The sequence below is a fragment of the Macrotis lagotis genome, chromosome 1, assembly GCF_037893015.1.
Source record: "Macrotis lagotis isolate mMagLag1 chromosome 1, bilby.v1.9.chrom.fasta, whole genome shotgun sequence".
NCBI classification, from domain to species: domain Eukaryota; kingdom Metazoa; phylum Chordata; class Mammalia; order Peramelemorphia; family Peramelidae; genus Macrotis; species Macrotis lagotis.
In genome coordinates, this window is record NC_133658.1 from 755,566,964 (window position 1) to 755,587,410 (window position 20,447).

At 43.8% G+C, this 20,447-nt stretch overlaps 1 protein-coding gene across 10 annotated transcripts in view; it reads right to left on the bottom strand.

Moving 5' to 3' along the window:
* ST3GAL4 (ST3 beta-galactoside alpha-2,3-sialyltransferase 4) overlaps window positions 1-20,437 on the bottom strand; it is a 41,347-nt gene extending 20,910 nt beyond the window's left edge. The window contains exons 1-4 of one of the 10 annotated variants that reach the window (XM_074216364.1): window positions 9,660-20,015; window positions 8,266-8,415; window positions 7,703-7,744; window positions 6,633-6,993 (exon numbers count right to left, since the gene is read on the bottom strand). In XM_074216364.1, the coding sequence (XP_074072465.1) occupies window positions 6,633-6,848 (216 nt within the window). In that variant the 5' untranslated portion in view covers window positions 6,849-6,993; window positions 7,703-7,744; window positions 8,266-8,415; window positions 9,660-20,015. Of the gene's footprint in view, window positions 1-6,632; window positions 8,416-9,659; window positions 20,016-20,345 lie in introns of those variants that run through there. The other 9 variants (XM_074216362.1, XM_074216359.1, XM_074216360.1 and 6 more) reach the window with 9 other exon arrangements.
* Window positions 20,438-20,447: the final 10 nt, after the last annotated feature.

Sequence of the window (20,447 nt, forward strand, 5' to 3'; positions counted from 1 at the left end):
TTCCCCTTCCTTTGCCACGTCCTTTTATATACAGTCTTCCTCCTGGAAGCTCCTGGAGGGCAGGACTGTCTTTCTTTTTTGGTATTTGTCTCCATTACTTAGTGGCAGATAATGGAACTTTTATTGACTTATTGATAGTTCTTTCCCAAGGCTAGTCCCTTATCTTCACTGGATCTCAGTTCCCTCATTGATAAAAAAGAGGGGTTATATTCTAATGTCTTTTTTTCAGTTCTAAGTCCAGGAACCTATAAATGATTATAAGGAGTTTTTCTCACATCAATTCTATAAAGTTGAGAGCCTCCTTTGAGTCTAAGCCCTGGATGTTCTCCATCACTCTACCATCCCTTGAAAGATGCCCACTTTGTCTCAGCTGAAAGAAGACGAAAAGGGAACTTGTCTATACAGAAGCCAAGAGTCAAGAGAATTAGAAAGCTCCTCAAGAACAGATGTAGTAGCTCTACCAGTTCCCTTAACAGAGTGAATATAGCTGTCCAAAGGGTAATTTATTATTTTATTAAATAATGTTTTTATTATTTTGCTAGAATAAATTTTAAATAACTTGGGATTTATAATTTATGTATGATAATTTATTTGAACATTTTGATGCTTATTAAATTTTATTTTAAAAAGTTCACACTGATTTAAATGATTGCTGTGACTACTGATTTCTTTCCACTCTGTCACCTATCCATTGATCCTTTATTTTATACTTTAGAGTTACATAAAAAAAACTCCTCATTCTTCAAATATTTGTAGTGATTATATTCCCATGAAATCTTCTCTTTTTTAACCTAAACAGCCCTTGTTTTTTCAACACTTGCTCATGTGACATGTTTCATATTTTTTCATGTTCATGTATGGTGGGTATTTTTCAATGATCCTCTAGAGATGTTGTTCTCAGAAATGAACACAACATATTAGATGTGGTCAGGCCAGCAAGGCACAAAATTACTATTTCCTTTCCTTTTATTTCCATTGTGAAGCCTAGTTTCACTAATTGGGTAGCTAGGTGGTTGGTTCAGTAGATAGAGTATTGAACCTTAAGTGAGTTAGACTCATCATCTTCCTGAGTTCAAATATAGCCTTGGACATAGCTGTTTGACATAGCTGTTTGATATAGCTGTTTGATATAGCTAGGCAAGTCATTAAACTATTTGTCTCAGTTTACTCATGGGTAAAATGAGCTAGAAAAGGAAATGGCAAACCATATCTCCACCAAGAAAACCCCAAATGGGGTCATAGTCGGACATGTATGAAGAGCAAAAAAAAATTAATTTTTGACAGCTAAATAATATGACTGGTTCACAGTCCACTAAAATGTCAAAGTCAGTCTTTCAATTTAACATTTATTAAACATCAATTTAAATACAAAAATTCCTCCCCATCTCAGTAATTATGCAAATGATTTTTTTGTACCAAGTTCAGAATTTTATATTTGTTCATCTTAAATATCACTGCCTTGGTTTCAGTCTCATTGTTTTGGTCTGATGAAAGCTTTAAAATTCTCATGTTATAAGACAGCAATCTTTCCAGTATTGTCCAACTACAACTTTTAGAAACATCCTTCCCATCTAGTCTTTCATCTAAGTTGCTGACATAATATCAAATGGAACAAAACCAAGTATAGAAAATTGTAATATACCACTAGAGGCCTTTCTTTTAGGTTGACATTGATCCATTAATCAATACTCTTTGGGTACAGTAAATTGATTAGTAAAACTATATTATTTTATACATTTGCGTGTCTGTGTGTCTGTGTGTGTGTGTGTGTGTGTGTGTGTTCATTAACAAAAGCTCCTACCACTGTGCCAAAGCTGCTCTCAATTTCCTTTGACCTTATTGTTCCATTCTACATACTGGATTCCTCTTAGATGAAATGGTAAATAAGGAGCACTTTCCTTCAATTTGACAAATATTCTATTGCTCCTACTGTGTGCAGGAGCATCTTTCTAGATAGATACACACACACACACACACACACACACACACACACACACACACGGATAATCTCTGCCCTCTGGAAGGTACAATATATACAAAGAGTATAGACACATTAATACATAAACAGAAAAGTATAATATAAACAATGGGAAGAAATTAGGGAAGTCTTCATAGAGGAGGTAATCCTTAAAGGAAGAAAAAAATTCTGAAGAGATGAGGAAGGTATACATGGGAATGATTTGTTGCAAATGCAAAGACAGAATATGGTATGTTAATCTCATCAAAAAGTTAACAGGCCAGCTTTGCTGGAATATATGCTCATTACACAAAAGGGAATACTCTGAAATAAGTTTGCCAGGAAAAGTAGGCTGAAGGCGGGTTATGGAGGAGTTGAATTGTTGGTAGTTTACCTTAAAAGTAAGAAGGAACCACTGAAGCTTTTGAGCAGGGAAGGGGCATGGTTAGATATATGCCTTAGGATAATTATTTTAGAGTTTGAGGGAAGCACAGACTAAGAGGATAAAGACTAAAGACAAAGGAATCAATTAGGAGACTTGGATTCTAGATAGTCCAAAGCCTGGACTAGAACATGGGCATGTTACAGATCAAGAGATGAGGTACAACTGTTAGGATGTGAAGACGAAATGAAAAGTCAAAGTTAAATTCAAGACCCCAAATCTGGGTGAATCAGGAAATTAGGAGGAGGGGCAATTTAAGAGTTCTGTTTTAGAAATAGTTAATCTAAATGATGACTGAACATCTCTAGGAGGTTGTCCATCAGGCTGTTGTGATCCTGGTTTTTGGGGAGAGATTAGGGCTGGATAAGTGTATCTGTAAGTCATCTACAAAGTGATAACAATAAACTAATCCATAGAAATGGAGGGGTTCATCAAGAGACAAAATGTATAAAAGGGGGGGAGAGAAGTATCTAAGATAGAACTTTGGGAGCCAGAGAAGCCAGGAGAGAGATGAGGCTTAAATAAAGGAATGAAGCAGGAGCCAGTCAGGTGGGAGAAGAATGGGCACATTATTATCACAGAAACCAAAGGAAATGAAAGTATCCCTCCCCCCCCCAAAAAAAACTGCAGAAAGGTCAAGGAGGATTAGTAAAGAGAAAAGGTCATAGTGTTCAGCAGTTAGATCACTGGCAATCTTTCTCCCTCCTCCCCAGAATCTGAGAGCACAAGTCACAACAAAGTTCCTGCACCAAAGAGTGTTCAAGGATAAAAACTTTAGGAACCCTGGACTTTGCCCATTGATAAAGCTGATATTTTAAAGCTCTTGAAGCTGTGCAAAGGGTTTCATAAACATTACTTGATTTGATACTCACAATTCTAAGAGTAGGTCTATTACAAGTATTAGTATTCCCAATTTACTGAAGAAGTGAGATAGCACATAGTAGGACTTGAACCCTGTCTCTGCTAACTCCAAGACCAGCAAAGATTTTCCTAAAGAATAAGAAAGTTCAGGGGCAGGCAGATGGCACAGTAGAGTACCAGCCCTGGAGTCAGGAGGACCTGAGTTCAAATCAGACCTCAGATATTTAATAATTGCCTGTGTGACCTTGGGCAAGTCACTTAACCCCATTGCCCTTTAAATAAAAAAATCTAAAAAAAAAGAATAAAAAAGTTCCTGAACAAGAAGTTTTCACAAAATTCCCTGGCCTCACCTTCAGAGATTACCCCTCCAAACAGGGAGGAGCTGCACTGCCTACCACCCTTTTCCTGAGTCACCTGTCATTACAAGGGCTCATTTGAAAATGACAGCCAGGATATCAAATAGGGAGGCGCAGAAGGGCTGAATTCAGCACCAGGGTTGAATGCTGAGCTGTGGATAAGACAGTGAGACAGGAAGGAGGAAGACTGTAAATACAGTCAAACCAAAGGATGTACTGGGGATGCTGACTCAGATGTCCTCCCTGCTTGACCTGGTCTGGAATAGTCTGATATATTGGAATAGTCTGATGTAACCCATTTTCTACACCCTTCCTGTCCCCAACAAAGCAAACTGGCTGGAATGACCCAGAAGGCATGTCCTTCTCCTGGAGCTTTTAGGACTACTCTCCTCTGTCCTTCTCTCTGTGACAGACTGACCTCAAGAGGCAAAGATAAGGCCATGCAGGTCTCTTCTGAGCTCCAGTTACTTGGCCTTTAGCCCAGGCTTGCCCTTTTTCTGACCTAAGATTCATTCCCGCCCGTCCTCTTCTCCAAGTGCTCTCCAGGAGCCAAAGGTACAACTCTTCACCCAGTGACTCCCTAGGTAGAACACCAAACAGATTCTGCTATCCTTACTGCCAGGGGGCTATCCACGGGGAATGGTCTCCATGTTTTTCTTGCCCAGTGATACAGTGGGATGGACATGCTCAAGTACTTCTCTACCCCCTGCAGAAATCTATGACTCCTGCTCAGGCCTGGAGGGACACCAGAGTCCCAGCTCCAAAGTAGTTACCAAGCAACAAGACACATCCCTGTATCTGTTGCCATCAACCTATAAACATTTATTGATTAAGCACCTATTCTGTGTCAGACATGTTTCCCTACAGAAACTGTTCAGCAAATTATTAACCCCCCTCCTAATGGAGAATTTTAATTAGGACTGGAAGTTACAACCATGCCCATCCTTGCAAGGGCTTTCCAAAGCAAATCACTCTGATTTGCATTTCTCCAGAGGCTTCCCAGCAAAGGAGGCTTAGTCTACCCTAGGAGACAGTTTTGCATCATGGTATAAAACTCCTACAGATTTTTTTTTGGAGGAAAGACTCAAAATGAAGAGTTAAATAGTCACTAGTGTCATTGGGTCTCTATTTAGACTATCTACAGTCACTAACAAGTGATGAGGATAATGTGAATTCAAGAAAGAATGTTAGTCACAATTATTTTCCTTTGCTGCTCCTCACCACAACCTACCTCCAAACTGCTGATCTCCTCTCTGAAATATTTAGGAGGAGACCACCAACTATTTAATGGGATTTCTTTGATACCAAGTACATTGAACTCTGTCCAGCCAACATTGCCCAGCAGTCAAAATTTAAAGCCTAGTTATATGCCAGGCAAATGGTTCTCCCAATTCACACAGTCACATTCATTAATAACTAATGTTTATAAAGTTTTTTAAGCTTTCAATTACAGCAACTTTGTTATACAGATTCAAGCACCATGGAGGTGACCTGGAACAGAGGATAGAGAACTGGACTTTGCATCAGGAAGACCTAGGTTGAAATCTTACCTCAGATACTTACTAACTGTATGACCATGACAAGTCATTAACTTCTCTGTGCCTCAGTTTGCTCATCTGTGAAATTACAAGTTAGGACTCTGACCCACAAGATCCCTTTGAGTTTTAAATATCTGAAACCCTGACCATTATTCTCATTTTACAGGAAAGGAAACTGAGGCTCAGAGAATTTCAGTGACCTACTTACTTAACACAGTTGGAAGCCAGGTCCCCTGACTCCAACTGCCTTGTTATAAAGAATATACAGCTCCTTTCAGGAAGAATTACAGACACTCAGAGAACACATCACTTCTCCACAGTTCCAAAGCCAGCTGGGCAGCAACTCTGAGGGAGGCTGGCCAGGAGCTACTAAAAAATACCAACCAGAAAAGTAAAACCCTTGATGTTCATTTGTTGTGAGGGAAAAGTGGCAGCTCTCTTTGAGTTTGGAGATCAGCAGAAAAAGAATGAGATCCTTTAAGAAGGAAATTAGAGGTCTCTTAAAAGGTTTCTTAAAAGCCCTTTCCCTAAAGTGATTAGCCTCATTTCCAGAAGAAGGGAGTGGATGGATACATGCATCTAATCTACAAGCCATATTTAATGGGGTTTTTTCATTATGCATTTATATATACTTCTTGGTATCAAAGTGAGCAGGAGGAGTTTCCTCTTCCTGGAGAAATCCTGGCAGGAAATGAAGGTTGAAATCCGGGCAGGCTAACAAATCTTCACCTTACTCTAGGGTAAGCCAAGTCCTTCCCCACAAGGAAAAGAGGAAGATCTTTCTAAGTATTCACAATATCGATATTCTCCAAAAGCCTGAAAGTTCATGTCCCGTGCATGGGCTTACATACACACACACATATATGTCACAAACATAGCTACAAAATAAAGCCCCCTGAAAACTCATACATCCATGACCCTATTACAGCCCTGCATTCACACACACATCAACAGTTACCAATACCAGGAGCCTCATGATACTTTCCTCTAACCAGTCACCCACCCTAAGACTTACTGTGTCAGGAACTGGTTGGGCCCCCTCTGGCAGAGAATTCCCTTCCCCCATCCCTCTACTTGGGGTATTCCCAGGTACTTCTGCTAAAGCTTTCTCCAGTCTGAATTTCCAAGTGCTCTCACTCCTGCCAAAGCTACGGTTTGTTTGTCAAGTTGCTGGTCCCAGAAGCATTTAGCAGGGGAGCCAGGGACAACAGAAGGCAGCACATCTGAGTGCCTGGGGACCTTGTCATCCTCCCAAAGTTGGGGTGGGGTGGAAGGAAGGCTTGATGTTCTAGTTACAGAATCTTAAATATAAGGAATCCTCCCCTAGGCCAGCTCCCCAAAGAAGGGGTCCAGCTACCTCCTGAGGCTGTTTTAGGTGTGTAGGCCAAGGAAACTCTGAGAAACTTCAGAAAAGGGGCCATATGGTAAACCTGGATCTAAAAGGACACCAGTTCAGAGTTCTTGTCCATTTTGCTGACCTCCATCCACTCTTCTCCCTGAGATGTTCCCAGGAATGCAAAAGAAGTCTTAGGTTGCAGGACACAGCCAGGGGCTGAAGATCCAAAGATGCTCCTAAAGAGGTAGAAGCAACCATTAGAGGAACCAGGAAGGTGGAAGATATCTCTGAACCCTCTCTCCACACACAGATACTCCTTATACACAATCACATTGCACCTGTACATAAACACACTCATCCCATTCTATCATACCCCCAAACAAACAAAATAGGCCAAATTTCCTTGGTACTAACACAGACCTTAATATTTCTGTCCTTCACAAGCTCTGCTGTTTAGCTGATAGGCAGCGGCCTCAGGTCAGGGGCAGGGGAGTCAAGACATCCTAGGGGCCATGACCAGATAAGGTTTGGAAGCTGCAGGAATCTCAGGTTTAGAGTGTGCAGAAAAGCTAGATACCAGAGAACAGGTTTGGACCACGCCCCTCTCCCCTTCCCCACCCCAGCAAGTCAGCCAGTTCAACCACCTAGTCCAATGCCCCAAGGGGAAAGGCCCTGGATCCGGATGGGGAAGGTGCCAAAGATAAAGCTGGAGACCTGGGGGTTCTCTTTCAGTCACAAGGTCACACTCCACTCACAGGCAAGCTGGAGGAGTAGACTAGGTCTCTTCCTTCCTGCCCTGGGCTCAGGACTATTATCTGCTGTTCAGGGGCTGGGACAACATCCACTGCTGCTGACCCTGTCCCTTCCATCCCACAGCAGATTCAGAGCCTGTTTCCCTCAGCTGCCTAACAGCCACCTAAATCAACTTAACTCTTGAAAGAAACAGGAGCAAGCTGACAGTGTACAGTGTAGAATACCAGCCCTGGAGTCAGGAGGATTTGAGTTCAAATGCGACCTTGGACACTTAATAATTACCTAGCTGTATGACCTTGGGCAAATCACTTAACCCAATGCCTGAAATAAATTTTTTTTAAAAATGGGGACAAGATTCATTTCTATTGTAAAACTAAGAGATGGAAAAGAGTGGAGAGAGAGAGCTGAATTTGGAAAGAAAGTTGAAAGAACTAAATTAAAATCACAAATTAACCTTACTTCCCTTAGATGAGCTGGGACAACTTACTTAACTTTCCTCACCTGTAAAATGAGATAGTTGGATTAAGTGATTTCCAAGGTTTTAAATCTTTTCGTTCTAAATCTTTGAACTATGTTCTACCACCAGCACTACTTCCCAAAAAAGAATCCAGGAGTTTAAGTTTTCAAAAGGACTCCAGGCCCCTTCTTATAAAGTCGGGGAAGATCCCTGACAACTCTGAGCCCCTTCATACACCTGCCCATAAGGGCAATGGAGAGGGGTTGAGGTAGGAAGATTGGAGGCCCAAAGGATTAAGCTCCTTCTCTTAGGGGAACCAATCTGGTTCTCCTTCGCACTGGTAAGTTTGTAGATACAGCTGTTCAGGGGGAAAGTCTTTCCCTCTCCATTCCTCTCCTATTTGGAGAGTTGCAAGGATAGTGGTAGGGAAAGAAGAAAAGCTTCATTGTGCTTGCGATTTAGGGAACAGGATCTCATAAGAAGAGTGATGAGGGAGTGGGGGAGGGAGAGGATCTTATACTATTAGAGAGTGGAAATGAGAAAGGGAGAGGACCTAGTAACTTACCTAAGGGAAGGGGTTTTGAACATGATTAGGCTAGAACTGCACAGGACCAAATATCAAGGTCTGAGACACCTGTTGGGTTAGAAGGTTGGGTAGTCAGCAGATAGCCATTGACTTCTGTCACCTGGGATGAAGTCATTCGTCCTCTCAGACCTGTCAAATGAGAAGTTGGACTATATGAACTCTAAAATTTTAACCTGGAAATTCCAATTAAGTTGGAATCCAGTGAGTAGAAATTGGAGATCAGTGAAAGGAGAAAAGAAAAAGGGTGAGAGAAGGGTGTTCACTTGGGGATTTCTTCCTTCAGCCCAGAAAAGGAGAGATACCACTTCTTTTCTTTTTCAATCCTGTCTGGAGAACAGGACAAAATAACCCAAGGAAATCTGCCAGCTCTCCTTCCTGGGCCTAACCCTTCTCTCTGCCTGCCCAGAGACAAGAAAGTCTAATAGAAAGGAACTTTATGAAAGCATCACAATGACCAAAGGAACCCAAAAAAACCATCCAAAGCAGGAAGTGGGGCTATTGGGGACAAAGAGTCATAGTTTTCTCTCTCCTTATGCATCCATTGTTCCTCAGCAGTTTTTCCCCCATCTTTCTTCCCCTGTCCCAATGTTTTTCCTATTCCTCTCTCCTCCTTCTTCCCCCCTCTCTCTAACTCCCCCCTCTCCCCCCAATTCTGTCTGTCCCTGATTTCCCCCATCTTGGTATCTCTCTGTCCCCATCCTGGCCTCTCTCACACCCCACCCCTCCTCCCTCTAGTTATGTAAAAAGCCTGGGAACACACAGAGAGATCTTTGTTGTCAAATCAAATCCATACAGAGCCAGAATCAGTCAGTGCAGCTGTTTCCCCTTGGCACAGCTGAGGGGTCTTATCAAGGAGACCCCATGGAGGGCAGAGGCCATTGACCCAACCTCTCCTTCACCCAAAACTTAGACTCAAGAGAAAAAAATCCAGGCTGAGTTGCTATTTGATGGTCTGGAACAAACACACATTTGACCACAAACCTGAATTTACATAGCCACGACAACACATACACGGTCACAAGGCACAATTCAGGACCACAGAAAGAAGGACACACAGTAAGTAACCAGAAAGATGGCTCACAGAGTAGCTTAAGCCTAGACAAGAAGAGCCACCCACAAGTATGACCTGTTCCCTCTGATCACAATGGATGCCCTGTCCTAAATCCCCCATAGCCTCCCTGCTCCTCTCCAAAGAGGACAGGGGAGAATTTTGTCTCCCCCTCAGAGAAAACCAAGATAATGGGTAAGACACCTCCCTAACCAAGGTGATTAGATGAAGAACAAAGGGCTAAGAATCATAACACATCTTTCCCAATCCTCAAAACAACTGCTAGTAAAAAATGTTCTATCTGAAAACAGATGGAGCTACTAACATCTGGAACTGTTGCCTCCCTTGTCCTGGACACCTCGTGAGTCCACTAGGGGGATCTCTTCTTTTGGAGAGACTATAGCTCTCTGATGACTGGGGAACACTGAAGAGGGAAAAAAAGAGAAAGAATAGAATGGGGGAGGGAGAAATGTATTATGTGTATCTGTGTATTGGGAGGCAAAGGGGATTCTGTTGTATTAAGGGCAAAGGAATCGATAAAGAACCCAGGATGCCCCCCACATACCCCATCTCCTACAGACATGCTCCGTGTGAGCTTACTGGGGAGGCCAGGTGATTTCCCTAAGGTCCCCCCAGGTAATAACTAGCAAAATCGATTTTCTAACTACAAATCTGTTGTTCTTTCGACTATACTAATCTGCCAAGTACTGCTTTTTTTCCCAGTAAGCTCACACAGAGCATGTCTGTAGGAGATGCCAAGGAAGTCTGAATACATGGAAAATGGGATCATACAGAAGATAAGATTTAGGGAAAACTTGATAGCTATCTTCAAGTATTTGAGAAACTGACAGAGAATCTTGCCACCAACTTCTGAGGAAGAATACTCACCAGCCACTCCCAGGTGAGTGCATCTGGATCTCAGCTGAGTCCCCTCTGATCCCAGACAGACAGACCTAATAGTGATATCTCCACAGAGAAGCCACCATCACTCCAAGACTGGCAGAGGCACTAGCCATTGTCCTCCCAAGACTGGGGGAAGCTAAGGGGAACAGAGAATGGACTTGGAAGTCAGAGAGACTCGAATTCAAACCCTGCCTCAGATGTTGGCACTGCCTTTATTACTTGGGTGACCTTAGGTTGAACTATCTTGGGCTGGTTTACTCATCTGTAAAATGAGAGGCTTGAACTAGATTGCTTCTGAGGTTCCCAGCTCTATTCTGTGATTTGGTCATTAAAAGGGACCTGCTTGGTAACTTTGTCCCTTACCTTTTACCTCAGTTCTCTGACCAGGACTTGGACAAGTCCCAGCAGGGCCATGAGGTTACAGAGCTGTACAGAATGTTCTATAATCAGCCCAGTCTCCCAACAAACCAGGACACCTATCAGTGGGATACTATGCTCAACTTTTCCAAATTTTTTTTAGTTTTTTGTAAGGCAGTGGGGTTAAGTTATTTGCCCAAAATCACACAGCTAGGTAAATTATTAAGTGTCTGAGACCAAATTTGAACTCAGGTCCTCCTGACTCCAGGGCTGATGCTCTATCTACTGCACCACCTAGCTGCCCCTCCAAACGCTTTTAATATTATTAGCAGACAGTGTAATATTGTATTAAGTGCACCAAATGACTAACCAAATGTATGACTCCTGACCCATCACCTCACCTCTCCAGGACTTAATTTATTCATCTGGAGCATTAGAAAGGTTAAAAAGCCCAGAGATCCATGAGACCAGAGGATGTTAAAGATGGCTGATCCTCACTGAAACCTAAAGAGATTTCCTCTGGATGACACAGTAAGTTGTTGGCAGAGCCGAGTTAAAATTCAGGTCCCTAGAAACTCTATCCATTAGGGTTCAAGATTCAGACTCTCTCCCATGTTCCTCTTCCCTGAGTTCCAAGAGTCTACTCCACCTGCTCTTCCAGAATAGCAACAATAGGGGCACCTAGGTGTCCCTGGAGTCAGAAGGACCTCAGTTCAAATCCAGCCTCAAATACTTAATTAGCTGTGTGACCTTGAGCAAGTTACTTAACCCTATTACCTTGCAAAAAAAAAAAAAAAAGAATAGCAACAATTTGGAAATAGAGAGAGGAAGAAGGGCATTCCAGGCAGAGCAAGGCAGGAATACATATGGCATGTTAAGCAGAAAGTTAACAAGACAATCTGACTATAATATAAAGTGTGTATAGAGCAGTGTTAAGAAATAAAACTGTTGGGGCAGTTGATGACACAGTGGATAGAGCACTGGAGTCAGGAGTACCTGAGTTCAAATTTGACCTCAGACACTTAATAATTACCTAGCTGTGTGGCCTTGGGCAAGCCACTTAACCCCATTGCATTGCAAAAAAAACTAAATTTTTTTTTAAATCATAAAAAAAAGAAATCAAAAATGGTTGGAATTTGGAAAAGCCTAGAAAGACTTGCATGAACTTATGCTGAATGAAGTGAGCAGAACCAGAAGAACATTGTACACCCTAACAGCAATATTGTGAGATAGATCAACTATGTCTCAGCAATTTAGTGATCAATGACAATCCTGAGAGACCTATGACAGACACCATCCACATTCAGATTAAAACTATGGAGTCTGAGTGCAATGCAAAGCATACTGTGTTCACTTTTCAAAACTTCTTTTTTGATTTTTCCTTCTTTCTCATGATTTTTTCCTCTTAGTTCTAATTCTTCTTTCACAATATGACTAATATAGAACTATGTTAAGCACAATTATGCATTTATAACCTATATCAAATTACTTGCTGCAATAAGGAGGGGGAGAAGGGAAGGAAGAGTGGTAGAAAAATGTGAAACTCAAAAGCTTGCAAAAAGATGAAACTATCTTTGCTTGCAATTGAGGTGGGGAAGAGAGAAGACTGGCAATGAAAGTTAAAGGCCCTAAATACCAGGCTAAGAAGATGTGACTTGTGATAAAGGATTCAAACAAATCCAGATATAGGAAGATAAGCACAGACCACTTCCACCCCAACCTCATTTCTGGCACATGCTTCTTCTAGGACCCTGCAGATCTGAATTAAAGCCTCTTAGAAAGAACCTGCCAGTTGTTGGAAAAGAGCAATAGCCACCCTCACAAAGCAAGGATTTCAAAAAGATAAAGACACAGAACAACATAGACCACACCACATCCCTATTCTACCAATACAGATACAGAGAGCCTTCTTTTGTACTAAAACTTTCCATCACTGAGCCTCTGCAGTGCAGCCAAGGTATCTATTAACTCCAACTCAGGGACAGGCTAGGAAAGGGGTTAGACCACCATGCCTCTAAAGTGATGAGTCCTAGGACATGGCTATTCATCTTTAGCTGACACCTAAGCACAGACTGGGAGTTTCTTTTCCTTGCCTGAATATATTTCTAACCAAAGAAGTTTTGCCTAGGTAGAAGTTGCTAAGGGAAACTCATTTGCTGAGGTTTGCATTGATTTATCTGTGCACACATGTCATTCCAGTAGAAATGTACCCCTTAGGGTAACAGTGAAGAGTGGATGGAAAAACAGACCCATGACTGCATAAGTAAAGGGAAAGTCCCTCTACAAAGGTAAACTGGTAACTGTCAGGTCACTTCCCACCTTAAAGAAATGCCTTGGGGCAGCTAGGTGGCATAGTGGATAAAGCACCGGCCCTGGAGTCAGGAATACCTGGGTTCAAATCTGGTCTCTGACACTTAATAATTACCTAGCTGTGTGACCTTGGGCAAGCCACTTAACCCTGTTTGCCTTGCAAAAAACATAAAAAAAATGCCTAGGCACTAAACACAAATCATCCAGATTGAGAGGAAGGCTCTTGACTCATAATGTCTTCTCACTTTGCACAGAGTGGACACTTAATAAATGTTCGTTAAATTCAATTTCATAGTGGAAGTCGGATAATAATGGGAGAGGAAGGTCATAAATTCATTCTTTTGGGTGGCAGGATTTTAAACAAGCAGCCTCTTCATCTTACAGATGAGAAAGCTGAGAGCCAAGTAGGAGAAATCACTCATCCAAGATCACATGGGTAAGAAGAACCTGGATTTAAATCCTCATCCCCAGATTCCTTACCCAGTATTCTTTCCACAACTCCACCCTCATCACAAGCAAAACTCAGGTGAAGGCATTCAGATCTCAGCTGAGAACCCTCTGACCCAAGACAGGCAGGCCTAGAAGAGGGCTTCCCTGATGTAAAGCTGCCATCACCCCAGAGGCATTAGCCATTGCTACCCCAAGGCTGGGGCAGTTAGGTCACACAGAGGCAAGAGTACTGGATTTGGCAGTCGGACAGACCTGATCAAGTCCTATCTCAGACCCTTTCTAGCTGTGTGATCATGGGCAAGTCACTTAACCTCTCAGCCTCAGTTTCTTCATCTGTAAAATGAGAATACCAGATATGAGATAATAAATGTAAATAACTGTGTAAGGCTTAAAAGTATGAGCTACTATTACTTTAGCCCCAAATTTGATATTTCCACATGGTGGCAGAGCTCAAACCTGGGCAACCATCTCCCCCATCCCTCTTTCCATTATGTCTTTGATGGTTTTGAGGATTGGTCTATTCAATGGTGTGGGAAGCCAGAGCCTGGAAACCCTGTTTCCAAAGGAAGAGTCAGAGTCGGTTGGCCAGATGGAAGCAATTATAGGAGGGCGGAAAAGGGAGAGAAGGAGGAGGGGAGCCAGGAGAAAGAGAGAGACAGTTTGGGGGGGGGGGGTTGGGAGGGGGAGTGGGAAAGGAGGAAGGGAGGGAAGGGAGGGAAGGGAGCCCTACCCGATGGATTGAGGGGCTAACATTCCTAGTGACTTAGCTCAGGTTATTGAGGCCTCCAGGAAGAGATTCAGGGAATGGAACCAGAACATATGAGAAGACAATGCTGGTTTTGGTTTCTTAATCTGTAAAGTGAGGAAGGGTCAAACTAGATGGGCTCTAAGGTCACTCCCAATGAAAACATTCTGTGAATTTACTAAATGTGCTTGGCACATACCCAAGCAGACTTGGGTCACAGATGCTCCCAGGCAGGCACACACAGCCACCAGCCCTGGGGCCAGAGTGATGGGCGAATACTAATGAGGACTGAACCTTAGGCTTCTTGTATTGTCCTCTAGACATAAGTCAATGGGACTGCTATCCCATTTTGGGAATGCATCTCTCCCCCCCTACCCTGAACAAAGGAGAATAACTCCTAAATGTTCCTTTGTACCTGAAAGCCCTACCCCCCAAGATCGTCTGCCTCCCAAAACTATCCCTCCCCATCCTCCACTCACTAAGGATATCCCCAAATCCCAGGGTGCCCAGAATGGAATGAGGTAGTGAGGAAAGTAGCATGGGGATGGCATCCAAACCTTCCCAAGCCCAGTTCCACATCTCCTCCCTGAGAAGCAGAGAGGTTTGTCCTGTGAGTCTTGGGAGGAAAACTGAGGGAGAGGTTAGAACCCTGCCTCCCATCCCACCAGGACTTCTCTCCCTGATGAACTAGAAATGGAATCTAATACAAAATCCAATTAAAACAAATATTTGTTAAGTGACTGCTCTATGCCAGGCCCTCTGCTAAAGCTGGAAGGTTGGGCAGACTGGACCTAGCTAATTAATGGGTCCAGTGGAGCCCCCTGATATTGGAGGGGGAGGACACCACAACAGCATTCCTTCAGATAACAGGATTTAAATCAGGAAAGGGTTTTTGAAAGATCAACTATCTAATCCAGACTCTCATTTTATGGATGAAAAAACTCAGCTCCAATGGAAGGAAAGTGACTTGTCTAAGATCCCATAGGTAGGAAGTAACATTGGTATAAAAAACTACTGGTTAGGCCCAGTTCTGCCCAGCCTCTCAAGACCTACAGAAATCATGCTAAACTGACTTTAGTCCTGCATAAACTCTAGACAAAGGGAAAAGCCTGAGAGGTAAAGGGTCTGGAGCCCCACCTATTGAAAAATCATCCAAGATAATACTGAAACTGCAGACCAAAATCTACACCCTCCTTCAAGCACCACAGTTCTTACAACAGAAACCCCACCTCCACTTGCTTGAAATTGGTACCCCCAAATAGCTTGAAAACAACCACTTCCTTCATCTCCAACAGTACAATCAAACTCCAGTAGAAACAGATCTTCACTTAGAAAATCACAAATTAACATTATCTATGTTATTTTGCTAAATGTTTACCAGTTACATTTTACTCCACAGCCAAGAGTAAGAGGCTGACCTCAAATTGAACACTAGTCCCCAAATTCTGTGGGGACCCCCCCAAAGAGGATAGTGTTGCTCACATCCCCTCAACTTCTCCCTCCTCCCACCTTCAATTCCTAATGTGTGAATAAGAAGGGAGGGAGCAGAGGGAATAAGCATTATAAAGTACTAAGCACTTTATCAACATTGCCCCATTTTGCAGTTATAGAAACTGAGTGATTTGTCCAGGGACACACAACTATTTCTTGTTTGAGGTTGAAAATGAACTCAGGTCTTCTGGCTGGAGGCCAACTGCTTTATTCACTGAGTCATGTTACTGCTGAAGATGGCACAAGAGAATAAAACTAAAGCCTCTGTATGTGCAGCATTCTCTTTAAGATCACATAAAAGTGAAAAGAATAATTTGGAATCATCATTATCGTCAAGGTCACATAAAGAGTGGAAAGTCTGATTTATCATTATATGTGACTGTTCAATCAGTCTTTGATGCCAAACCTAAGATTTGAGAAGGTCAGGGTCAGAGGGAGAGAGGAAATGTGTTGTCTTGGGGAGTGGCAATATAAGTAATCAGTAATAGGGTACTAAAAAGGGATTTACCTAAGATATGTCATTCACACATATCCTGAGCATCTTCTTTCGAGAAACTACAGGCACCAAGCCAAGATACTGAGTAGGGGGAGGAAAGAGGGGAACTATGAATACAGAGAATGATGGGGAAAAACTGCCTAGTTACTCAGTGCTATTCTTCATGACCTCATATGGGGTTTTCTTGGCAAAGATACTTGAAGTGATTTGCCATTTCCGTCTCAGGCTCATTTTACAGGTGAGGCAAACAGAGTTCAGTGACTCACTCAGGGTCATACAGCCAAGAAGTATCTGAGATTGGATTTGAACTCAGGAAGATGAGCCTTCCTGACTCCAGGTCTGGAACTCTATCCATTGACCCTTATATACAGAGCTATGAACCAGAGCTGGGGATTGAGGGGTGAGAGAAGGTCAGAACCCCACTTGGGGCACAGATTGTGTACAACTTTTGTTAAAATTGGGAGGGGATACAATACACAAATACACAAATTTTTCTGGTCCCAGTTCACTGGCAGAGCGAGAGGATCAGCTAAAAAAAACAGAAGCACAGAGTTCCCTTCTTCAGCCCATCAACCATTTTTGCCATGCCCCAGCAAAGTCAACACCAAGTAGTAAATGCCCTGTGAAATTGTCCTTTCCCCAGACTTTCAAGGATAGAAATACGGACCACCTCCTCAGTCTCTAAGGATGGATCTGTTGTGAAGTTCAAACAAGATAATAAATACAAAAGCACTTTGAAAGATAAAGTAACATTAAAAATAAATTATTAATGGTACAATTATCTGAACTGAACCAGATTCCAAACTACCTGCTCTGGGACCCTGGGACCCTGAATGGGTAAGGGGCTAAGTGACTTGGGCTTGGAATCAAGAAGATTCATCTTCATGAATTCAAACATGGTCTCAGATACTTCATAGCAGTGTAATTAGAGAATCACAAAATCTCAGGGCAGCTAGGTGGCACAGTGGATAGAGCACCGGCCCTGGAATCAGGAGTACCTGAGTTCAAATTCAGCCTCAGACACTTAATAACTACTTAGCTGTGTGGCCTTGGGCTAGCCACTCAACCCTACTACCTTGCCAAAAAAAAAAAAGAGAGAGAATCATAAAATCTCAAGAACTAGAAAGGTCCTCAAGGGATCATCTAGTGGGCCCCTCCATTTTATAAAGGAGAAAACTTCCCCAGAAAAAAATGATCTCCCCAAGGTCACAGAGCTAGTTAAGAGAGTAGAATTAAAAAAAAAGAGCCTCTTGATTCCCTTTCCACTTCACTTTCTTTGAGGAAACCTAGTTTCCCCATATGAAAAAAAGGGAGGATTTGAACTAGATAATATCTATTTAGGGTCCCATCCAACATGGAGATACTGTGGAAATACTGCAGTCCGAGCTCCAAGGTATCCAATATAGCAGGGAGGAATCCCACTAAAATAAGTCCTGAAAGGTACAAGAAGAAAGATTGAAACCCCAGCTCTACTGTGCCCAGCCCCACTTGGGGCCACCACAGCTGCTGGAGCAACAGATAAAGCAGAGATATAGTAAAGTTGCCAAGGGAGGGGGAAGTGACTAGGCAGTTGAACAACCACAGCCAACGCAATTGGGGAGGCAAAAGTTGATACCGAAGGGGCCAAGGCAAAAGAAACTTCACCCATTTCTTCTAAGTTTCCCTTTCTGCAAAGACCCTCAGACATCAAGATTTTGAGTTAGGAGTGAAGTTACAATTCACAACCTAATCTAATTCTACCCCTCAGTTCTAAAGACGAAGAAGTTGAGGCCTAAAGAAGTTAACACTGAGTAAATGTAAATAAAAGCGTTTTTCAGACTTTAAAGTATTATATAAATGTCATTTGCTATATATTGTCCTTGCCCAAGGTCATATATAGGAAAGGAAGAAGGGTTGACAAGATGGAGGGCAGGGAAGAGGATAATCAAAACCCAGAACCTTCAAAAGCATGTAAACAAAATCCTAAGAAATTGATGGGTGACTGACCTCACTGGAGCCTAGGACAAGCAGGGGATTAAGATATATACTGGCTGGGTCACTGCAGGGCAAGTGAAGAAGGAGAAAGAAAAAAGCAAGCTTAGAGTATCCCTGGACCTGGGCTTCCTGGTGGATAGTGTGACAGACCTGGGGTCAGGAAGATCTTGAGTTCTGATTCTGTGTCACTTACTGGAATAATTATGTGGCACAGTAGATAGAACACTGGGCTTGGAATCAAGAAGACTCATCGTCATGAATTCAATTATGGTCTCAGATATTTCATAGCAGTGTGATCCTGGGCAATTTAACTCTACCTCAGTTTCTCATCTGTAAAATGAGTTAGAGTGTCACTTCAGTATCTCTTTGAGAAGAAGTGGACACAATGAAACAATAAGCACCTACTAAGAGTACCTATAATTCACAGAGTTGGAACAACCAAATGAGGCCACAAATGAAAGCACTAGGCAAGCCAATTTTATTATTACTAATAGTATTATTTTTCCCCATACCTGTGATGACCAGAGCAAAGAACTGAAATGTGGTCAGTTTGCTGCCACCACCACCCCAAAATCAGGGCTAATGGTCCCTCCATAAAGTCCCAAACAAAGGTTGTTCTGTGCTATATATAGTACAGAGGGCAGGTCATCACTCAGTTTCTGAGAAGCAAGTCCTTGCTTTGGGACTGGGAGTAGAATGGAAGGAGAATAGAAGAAGCAAACGACTTCTCAGTCACCAAAGCTGGAACACCCAGGGTGAAAGGTGCCCCCTCAGCAGAATAGTGGCTAAATGACTCAAGTCATCCCGTCTTTTCATTGAAACAGTCCTATTCTGCTTTTCTTACCTCAGATCACCCTGGCCAAATACTTTCTTCCCCCACCTCACACTGTTTTCCCTTCCACTACCAACTCTCGATAGGTGGGATCAGAAACAACTCCAAACAACTGGCTATCCCAGTGCGAAGTCAGAGTCTCTTCTCAAAAGCCCACAGATGACTTCATGCATCTCAAGCCTTCCCTTCACAGTGCCAGCTTTGGAGATGGGCTGGGACGAATTCTCCTTGAGTGCTTGGAATCCTTACCCAGGAGGCCCAGCATCCTGCTTCTCTGGATTATACTGTGGTCTAGGGCATGAGATTCAATGACCAACCTCCTGTACAGCCACCCACAGACTGGATCATTATATATACTTCAGGGAAGCAAGGGCTTCTGGGTTTCTGCCCAATATGACAGCAGGGTGCCCAGGGCTCCAAGCCCATCACGGGGCAACAGCTGTTGCCAACATCCAGGGTGTGGAAGACAATGTCACAGATGGATATCCTGCTTAGATCCAGAAGAGGATCGCCTAGATCTGGCCCCCACAGTTCTCTAGACTCAGTAAAGAACCACATTGAGGCTGCAAAGAATCATCCTAGCTTGTCACCCATACATATATACAAATGAGACAATTCGAGTTCTTAAGGACTGGTTTCAAAGTTCTATTGGAACTAGAATTTTGCTTTTTTGGGCAGAAAGGTGAGAGTGTAAGAGCACACACTCAGTCTCAGGATCTCTGATCCCCCAAATCCGGCCAGTTCTGGCACCATAAGTAAGCTCTGGGGAGGAGAGCACCAGGGTCCTGCCAACGCTGTCCATCCAAAGGAGTCATCCAAAGAGGTGCCGGAGCCTTGACCACGGGTGTCCATGAGGTCTAGGCACAGGGATCACCACTCCACTTTCTGCTTTCAGGTTCAAAAAGCAGGTCAAAGCCAGACTTGTAGGGCCCATGGGAGAGCCATGAAGTAAAGAGAGGGGGAGAAAGCCTAAAACACAGTAGTGAAGGGGGAAGCGGCGGGTAGACATGTTGGCAGCCCTAAGCCCGCCTGCCAGGGGAGACCCTTGCCTGCTGGGGCGCCTAACTCGCCCAAGACCAAAGGAGAGCGCGGCAGTTATAGAGCCTCCAACTCTGACCTGCTCGAGCCCCGGGGGGCCCGGGCATTCACCGCGAGGGGACGCGTGGGCACTGCCAGCCTGATCCCGGGGTTCTGCAGGATGCCCTCCATCCGAGCCAAACTAAGTTTGTGCAGCCGGGCGGCGGAGGCCCCGCAGCGCGGGCAGCCCCCCGCCGACCCCGGGCAGCCCCCCGCGACCCCGGGCAGCCCCGATGCGGGGCCGGGCCGCGCCCGAGGGTCCCTCCGTCCCCACGCCCCGTCCCAGCCCCGCCGCCCCGCGGACCCGGGTCCAGGCCCCGGCTCCGCCCCCGGCGCCCCCCGGCGCCCCCTCCCCTCCCACCTCCGCGGTGCTCACCCTCCGGGCGGGGCGGACCCAGCGGCCGGACAGGTCTGGGCAGGGGCGCCGCTCCGATCCGCTAGGCGCCCGGCGGCCGGCGGCGCGGGAGGGGCGGCGGCG